Source organism: Geospiza fortis, unplaced genomic scaffold (genome assembly GCF_000277835.1).
Source record: "Geospiza fortis unplaced genomic scaffold, GeoFor_1.0 scaffold201, whole genome shotgun sequence".
Classification (NCBI taxonomy): Eukaryota; Metazoa; Chordata; class Aves; order Passeriformes; family Thraupidae; genus Geospiza; species Geospiza fortis.
The window spans coordinates 1446422-1455513 of record NW_005054440.1 but is presented as its reverse complement, the minus strand read 5'-3'; the positions used below and the strand labels follow the sequence as shown (position 1 = coordinate 1455513).

The 9092-nt window shown below is 43.6% G+C and overlaps 1 protein-coding gene across 1 annotated transcript in view; it reads left to right on the top strand.

Annotated features, from left to right (window-relative positions):
- The first annotated feature begins 1677 nt into the window (after positions 1-1677).
- Positions 1678-9092, top strand: part of F2RL1 (F2R like trypsin receptor 1) — a 13596-nt gene continuing 6181 nt past the window's right edge. The window contains exons 1-4 of the mRNA XM_014309575.2: positions 1678-1725; positions 1837-2037; positions 3234-3318; positions 3848-4027. Coding sequence (XP_014165050.1) covers positions 1678-1725; positions 1837-2037; positions 3234-3318; positions 3848-4027 — 514 coding nt within the window. The remainder of the gene's footprint in view (positions 1726-1836; positions 2038-3233; positions 3319-3847; positions 4028-9092) is intronic.

Here is a 9092-nt window from a genome sequence, read left to right as displayed (position 1 = left end):
CTCTTCTGGAGGATCCCTGAGAGTGTCTCCAGCATACTTCGGCTCTGTAAGTCCTTGTGCCTGGACACCAGTCGCCTCAGAACTCCAGCTCTGTAAGAAGATCGTCTTGATTGTCTGAGACATCCTTCAACCAGCCAGTTGACAACCCTCTCGGAGCACGTCCTGTGGAATCTGACATCTCCAGAGGATCGCCTGGAGCTGACAGACCCCCACGAGACCCTTTCGTATGTCCTGTGTTCTGCTTGGTAAATGCTGCAGCTAGGGTGCTGCTGGGTGCCGGGGGAGGTACCCACACAAGCTCTTTTTTTCTGTTCTACTTTTATCTCGTGGGAGGGCAGCCTTGGGAATTAAACTGTCCATCATGCAGCAGGAGATCTATATCCAAGTTCAGGGAACAATGGTGTTGGGAGATGTTTCTTTTTTGAAAAAAGATTTAAAGTTTTTTGTTTGCTTTCTGTTTAAACACTTCCTGGGAATTACCCAGGAGGATGTCCATTCTGTTAAGTTCTGGGGAAAGGTTGGGAAATGTTTATATGGGGAACAGGTCAGTGGGAATTTTAAGGTCGGGAGATTTTATCCTCTGTTTAAGGCTATCATTAAGTTAGTAAAGGAAACGGGGGAAAGCTGGGGCCCCGGTTCTCTCCAGTTGTCTCCCTCCTCCCTCCCCAGTCCTAATTTCTCTTCTCCAAAGGGTGCGCCAGGATGTAGAACCTGCCCTGAGGCACAGGAGAGCCACCTGCCTCCTGCTACCTCCTGTCCCCCTCTGTCCCTTTCTCAGGCTGGCACTGGCCATGCCAGTCCAAGCCCTAACCTCCTCCTTGATCTAACATTGTCTTACCCTACTTCTTCTCCTTGTTCTTTGAACATAATGGGCCAAGATGGCACCAGCCACATGGCAGTGACCCCTGTCTTGAGTCTCAAGACACAGAATTATGGCTTCCCCTCACACTCAGCCCTTTCTGCCATTCCACCTCTCCATCCCCAGTCCATTGCACTCCACCCCTGTGTCGGGTCCCTCCCTGCCCATGATGTTGATGGTGCGTGCATTGGGACCCACCCCTTCCCCTGAAAAGCCAATTGTGGCCCCACCCCTGATGTAGGCCACTCCCCTTCAACACTTGCCACTTGCGGTTCCTGTGCCGCCAGAACCAGAAGTGGGCCTGGCTGGAAGAAGGCCATTTTGGCCTTCACAGATCCATGGCACCAGACCCTACCAGTCAACAGGAGACTTTATACCCCAGCCTGTCCTTCCCTGTCTCCTTGGAAGACGAGGACAGCAACACCTGAGGCCACAACATCTGGCCAGGAGGGAGATGGGCACAGATTGGGGAAGAGGCCTTGAAGGATGGGAATCTAGGTTTAGCACAAGACCTAGACTGCTTTGTTGCACCAGTTATTTTAAGGAGGGGAAGAAATCCCAGGTAGGAACAAATACCATACACTGAAGTGAAAGAACTGAGAAAGGCAGGAAAAGACTATGGAAGGAACTCACCCTATTTCAAAAATGTGCTTGAAATTACTTTTTCGGGACATACATTGGTACCACATGACATTCGGTATTTAATGACAATCCTGTCGTCTCCCACTGAATTTATGTTAGGGGAGACACAATGGAAAAAATTGCTAAAACCACTAATTGCAAAGCATGAGGTGGCAGACGGAGATGCAAAAGATGCCATGGACACTTTGTCAGAGGAGAATGAATTTGATAACCCCGAGGACCAGGCCCAGCTACCCCTTCCTGTTTTACATGACATGAAAGATGCTGCTCGCTCAGCATTACTCAAAATACGAGATGGCAATGCCCCCCAATAGAACTTTTCTGCCATCCAACAGGGCACTGATGAATCTTTTATCAAGTTCATTGACAGGTTAAAGGATGCTATAGACAAGCAAATAGATAACATGGAGGCCAGAGAGGAACTCCTGAGAAAAATGGCAGGCAATAATGCCAACTCCGAATGTAAAAAGGTATTAAGAACACTACCTCAGGATCCAGAATCAATGATTCATCAGATGGTAGAAGCCTGCTCAAAGGTAACTTCCCCTGAACACACTGTTGCCTTAGCAGTCAGTAAAGGGGTCGGGGAAGTACTGGCGACACAGAACAATATCGGGTGTTTTAACTGTGGGCAGATGGGGCACATCTGAGCACATTGTCCTCACCCTGTGCTTAAGTCATCCAAAGATTATTGTCCACAGTACCAGCCGGGGAACGGACTGCAGAGCATGACATGACCCTGTGGCATAATAACAAGTGGAAGGTTGTATTGCCCCAGTTTCCCCATCATCCAGGAGACCCAATTCCCAGACAGTACATTTCAGAGGAAAGAGATCACTCAGAGGGACTCCGCTTTTTCCAGCAAACCAACCAATTAAATCAATCAACAAATCATGTTTTATACAGCTCTCTGCATCTGATGCTCAACGATGAAAGTGTTGTAAGGGTACCTGCAGGATACCTCGACCCTAGCCTAGGTCAGAGACCCACCCAAGTACTGCTAATGGGAGATATTATTCATACACTCAACAACATTACGTCATCCCAGAAGTCGTCTCAGGTGATCCTGGTCAAGAGGTGACTGTTTCAATCATCTGTACTAACCCACCTTTCACTTTAACCAAGAACATGCCCTTTGCCCAAATGTATGTATTAAATGGGCAAGATTACTTAGATCATTATGACCTTTACCTTTCTCATGTCCTCGTCAGGGAAAAGCCAAAGGTTTGCCTTGCTGTGTCTTATAAAGGAAAGACTCTTTCTACCACAGGAATGGCTGACACTGGGGCTGATGTCACCCTCATTCCACAATCCAAATGGCCAGATGACTGGAAGTTGTTGTCCCCCAGTGGCACAATTTCTGGGATCAGGGGACCTGTCACCTCCCTGAGGAGCAAAAATCTTATCAATGTGGAAAGGCCAGAGGGACAAATTGTGACGGTGAGACCTTTTATAGTACCAAGCAACATCACATTATTGGGCAGAGATGTTTTGTCCCAATGGGGGCGATATTAGAAATCCTGTAACCAACTTGGGATTTCTAGTTGGGGCCACTGTGAAGCATGCTATTCCAGCACTTGTCTTCAAGACCAACAAACCAGTGTGGGTGGATCAGTGGCCCCTCACAAAAGACAAACTTGAGGCGCTCCAATTACTAGCTGACAAGCAATTATCCAAAGGGCACATTATACCATCCACTAGCCCTTGGAACACCCCTGTTTTTGTTATAAAGAAACCAGGTAAAGACAAGTGGAGACTCCTCCAGGACCTCCGCAAGATCAGTGAAGTCCTGGAAGATAAGGGTCCTTTACAGCCAGGTCTCCCTTCACCCTCCATGCTCCCCAGGGAGTGGCAACTCACAGTCCTGGATATCAAAGACTGTTTCTTTAATATTCTGTTCCACCCCAGGGATGTTCCCAGATTTGCCTTTTCAGTCCCATCAGTCAACCGTCAAGCCCCCTTTAAAAGATATCAATAGTGTACTTTACCACAGGGAATGAAAAATTCCCTGTGTTGTGCCGAATGTTATTGCCAGAATCTTATCACTGATAAGAAAAGTCTTCCCAGAAGCTATTGTCCTTCATTATATGGATGACATCTTAATCTATTCAAACACAAAGACTAATTCAGACTCCATAATTAAAAGGACTGTCACAGCCATTGAGGAAGTGGGTTTAGAGGTCGCTCCAGAAAAAATCCAACACACTTGTCCTTGGAAATACCTCAGCTTTTTAACTGGCGAATGGACCATCATCCCTCAAAACATTGCCATCAAAGATGACCCCCAAACACTGAGAGATCTATAACAATTGTGTGGTTCCATCAATTGGATCCGACCCCTGTTAGGATTGACTACTGAAGAACTAGCACCTCTTTTTGACCTGTTGCAAGGAGACAATAACCTGGACTCACAACACATCATCACCTCCGAAGCCCGTAACGCCCTACAGAAAGTAGTGCCCGCAATCTCAACTCGTCAAGCTCATTGCATTGATCCAATTTTACCCTTCCAGTTTGTGGTCCGTGGTAAGTCCCCCCAGTTCCACGGTCTTCTTTTTCAATGGGACCCCTCCTCTGCAGCCCAATTATTAATTATTGAGTGGTTGTTTTTACCCCACCAACCAAAGAAAACCATAACTACTCAAGAGCTAATGGTCCAACTTATTACTAAGGCCAGGACCCACCTCCAGATCCTTGCTGGGTGTGACCTCACATGCATTTATTTACCACTGAAATTTAACGAATTAGAAACTCTACTCTAGACAAATGAACATCTCCAATTCGCTCTTGACAGTTATCCTGGCCAAATTTCAATTCATTATCCAAAACATAAATTACTCAAACAAATGTTTAATCTGGTCCCAAATTCTTTAAAAAGTAAGACACCACTCAAAGCTCTGACTGTTTTTACTGATGGTTCTGGGAGGTCACACAAATCTGTGATGATCTGGAGAAATCCGAACACTCAGAAGTGAGAGTGTGATGTTCAAGTTGTTGAAGGGATTCCTCAGATCGCTCAAGTAGCAACCATCATTGGGGCCTTTGAGAAATTCAAACTATTTAATTTAGTCATGGATTCGGTGTATGTAGCCAGGATAGCTGAGAGAGCAGAACATTCTTTATTGAAGGAAAAGTCAAACCAAAAATTGTTTAACTTGCTCTCGAAATTAATTCATCTCATCTCCCACTGAGAGCAACCTTATCACATAATGCATGTGAGGTCACACACAGACCTCCCCAGCCCGGTAGCAGAGGGCAATTGGAGGGCAGACATACTAGCTATGGCAGTCCATTCCACAAATACATTACCAAACAAATTTAACCAAGCTAAACTGAGCCATCAGTTTTATCATCAGAACGTACCTGCACTGGTGTGGATGTTCAAAATTACTAGGCACCAAGCAAGAACCATCGTAGCATGGTTCTACATTCCTGAGAACTGAGTACACTAGGTACTCCCCAAAGTTTCCAAGAAGACAGGTGGCTAGCCTGAGGGCAGGCTAAAGCACTGAGAGATAATGCATCAGTTCTTCTGAATCCAAAATTACATTAGTTTTTAAAATTAAATTCTTGACATTGTTTCATTTGACCCAACCTTTACTCTCCTTCCAAGAACACTTGCACTGGCCACATTCTTTGAAGGATATTTTAAGTGCTATGCCAGCCCTACAAGACATATTGATCTTTAAAGTTAAGGTATTTTTACTTCTTCTCCCTTCTAAAACCAAATTCTTCTTGCACCTTAAAAAAAAAAATCCATATATTTGTGTCAGATAAATGGCACAAACAACTATCCCTTATCTTCTTCCCCAACAGACATACCATGTAATTAAAATAAGCCACACACTAAAAACATATTTGCCATCTGAATTCAGAAACTCCCAGGGAGCAAAAAAGTACACACGACAAACCCTACATAATAAAAATGCTCCCACCCATTTATTCTAGCACATACTTCACGAGTACTGACAAGTGCCTTGCAATGACACCACGTTCATTTCTCAATTACTAAAGGCGTAACAATTATCTTTGACAGTAACATATCTTCATGATTACATGACATCATCATGCTGTTAAAATGACTCAAGGCCCAAGGAGTATATCACAGAAGGTCCCCTTTGAAGCCCCTGTGCTGAATTGTGTTAAAACCACACTCACCAGCTACTCAAAGTGCAAGGGAGGGTACATTTGCAGTAATGGCCTTTGTCCCAAGGTGCACGAGACTCTCATGACAACATGCTCCAAACAAACATCGACAGAGCAGGGAATTATGAGCTGCTATTCACTTACCTTTTGTCAGCTTTGGGTATGCTTTGATAAGCAATGATGTGCAAGGTCAAAGCTCCCTTCAAGCCACTGTATTAAAGATGATTTTCCCCAACTCATTATAATATTACATAGGAGTATATATGTATTTTTATATTTATATATACATATATATATTTTATATATATATATGTGTGTGTGTCTACATACACACACACAGATATAAATAGATATGTAACAGAAAAAGTACATAGAAAACCCAAGAAAATTGGGAACCCAATTTGTAACAGAAAACAAAAGCCTCTACAGTCATGTACTTACTTTTCCTGTGGCAGTTGTATTTATCTCAATTATAAACAAATGTGAACAAGAATGCAGTTGCTTTGTGTTTATTTACAAATTGTTAATTTTCTTTCCAAACTGTTTGATAAATGACACACTAGGACTGCAAATAGGTTTGACAAATCAGCTGTCTTCAATAAAAAAATCTAAAATAAGCAAGTTTTGACATTGCTCTGTTGAGAAGTCCTAGTGATTTGAGCAGGAGTAAGACAATTTCTAGTTTCTCTTAAGTATTTTTTAAGTCTTGAGGAAGAACTGATTTATAGCTTATATGTGGGGAATCTTCGTAACAAATATTATGCCTTCTGAAAGTGTAAACTAGGAACTCTAATTTCTCAATAAATTGAGTAGAACAAAATCAGAAGCCTGGCTGGCACTGCACAGACTGCAGGTACTGCTTACAAGTGCCAAAGACCATTAGTTTGCAATAGAATCATAGAGATCTTTAATGATCATCTAGTACAATGCCATTCCATGGGCAGGGACACCTTTTATAAGACCAGGTTGCTCAAAGCCCCATTCAACCTGGCCTTGAACTCTTCCAGAAATGCCCTGTCCACAATGTCTCTTGGCAGCCTATTCCACTGTCCCACCACTCTCACAGTAAAGAATCTTTTTCCTTATCTCTTATCTAAATCTACCTTGTTTTTAGCTAAACATGGTAGCCCTTGTCCCATCACTACAGGTAAAATGTTTCTCCCCGCCTTTCTCAAAAGCCCCTTCTACATAAGGCAGCAGTAAGGTCTCTCTTGTAAGACAGGTTGATAGCATTCTCTGATATTAAAGTCTTCTGACATTCCCTTTTATAAGCTCCATTTTAATTGTTTGGGAATCTAATGATTTTATATTAATATAAAAATTTGAAGGAAATTATCTTCCCATCAATTACATGTTTCTGACATCTCTACAAGAAACTAGACAAATTACAAACCTATGCTGGTATCGTTTCCTTACACTCACCTAGAGCAAAGTCCAGAGCTGCATTTCCAGAAGATGCACTTGCTATGACACGTGCTTCTACACACAGCCACAGCACTTCTCCAGTTGCAGCTCTGGTCTGCCATGGGACAGTCGGGAACAGATTTTACTTAGCAACAGCAATAAATACTTTTCCCACGTGCGCTTAGTTCCTTCCACTGTTGCTGGATCCAAGAAAAAGAGAGAAAGAGCTGTCTGCTATGAATGTAAAGGGGACAAAAAGATGGACTGGATGGAATAAATCAAGAGCGTACTAAGAATGAAAACTGTAACAGAGCACTGGCAGGGGAGCACCAGCTACAGCTGGTGGATGAGAGAGAGAAAGACTGACCACTCCTTAGTAATGGACATCTGAGAGGAAAAACTCTGGAGACTAGTAAAGGGAGGCTAAATAAAAAGCCAGATGAGAAGGCTACAGCTCACTGTACAAGGTGATTAAAAGCAGGATTAAATGCCTATGAAGTGTTTTATAATGGTAAAGTAAATAAAATGGCACTGAAAGTGAGACAGGGAGGTAGGCTGGAGGGATGGGCTGTGACTTTCCCAGTGTTTAGCTAGAAGGCTGGGACTTAGATGAGAAATCCATAAACTGTATGGGTGACAAACAGGAACTTGTGTGGATGACAAACAGGATCTGTGCTTTAAGCATGCAGTAATTTATAACAAAGACTGAAAACTAAGAGGCCCTTAATGTCAATTTTGACACCCAAAACTTCCCAGTGCCATTTACCTTCATCTCTCTGTACTCACAGACATCTACTCCCAACTGTATCTTATGACCACCACAGAAAGAGAAAACCAAAAATATTTATTCTCTTTCAGAACCACATAAAACAGAGTACATGCATACAAATATAATGCTCATTCAAAAAAGGGGAAAAGAAGGCAATGTTATCACTGCTTGCACACTGACCATTTTGCAGAATAAGGCAGAGAGCATTTCTGACTGTAGGTGTGAACCAACCAGGGCTGAACACATGCTTTTAATTCTGGAATTTGGTAAGCAGTGTGCTTGATTTGATGACCATGAAAATGTTTAAAATTCATATCTGTGCAGATAAACAGAAAACACTGATGACATTATTTTGTGCTTAATTTTGTTCCTGAAATCCCTATTTGCAAAACCAAAGGGAAGTTGGTGTATTCTAAGCTTAAGGGAAGCTGCCAAGTGAAAACGTTACTTAACCTTTCCTACTGGGTCATGCCAGCACAGTACCACAAATCCATCTGGGTTAAGCAGCAATGAGACATTTTCCTGCCTATCTGTCATATGAGACATGTAACACACATATGACATATCTGAGCGCAGTGCTGTTTAACATGCTCATCCATTACTTCGATGAAGGGCCAGATGTCTCCTCTGAGAGTTTGCTGACTACACAAAGCTGGGAGGAGTCGCTGATACCCAGAATGCTGTGCAGCTGCCCAAGACAGACTGGACCTCATCAATGTCTTTAACTATCTGAAGGGAGGCTGTCAAGAAGATGGACCAGGCTTTTCACAGTTGTGCCAAGCAACAGGAGGAGAGATAACAGGCAAAAACTGATGCACAGGACATTCCACAAGAACATGAGCAAGAACTTCTCTACTATGAGGGTGACAGAGCACTGAACAGATTGACCAGAGAAGGTGTGGAGTCTTCTTCTCCAGAAGTATCCAAAAGCTGACTGGACAGGACAAAACCCTGAGTAATGCACTCCAGAGGACGAGAACCCTGCTTGGGCAGGGAGACTAGATCAGATGACTTTCTGTGGCCTTTTCCAACCTGTCCTCTTCTAAGATTCCAAGATTCTGTGGTAACATGAAAGAGTAAGAAACTTGGAAGGCACAGCACAGTGTGTTAAAAGGCAGCCGAAGTAACACGCTCCCACTAAACGCTGCGGGGCCCTGCCGGTGTGACCCAGAACAATCCTGCTGTGCTCCAGCAGCAGCCTGGCACGGACCGCTCCTGCAGCCGCGCCGCTCAGCTGTAATGGGCAGTCAGGGGCCGTTAACAGCGCAGCCC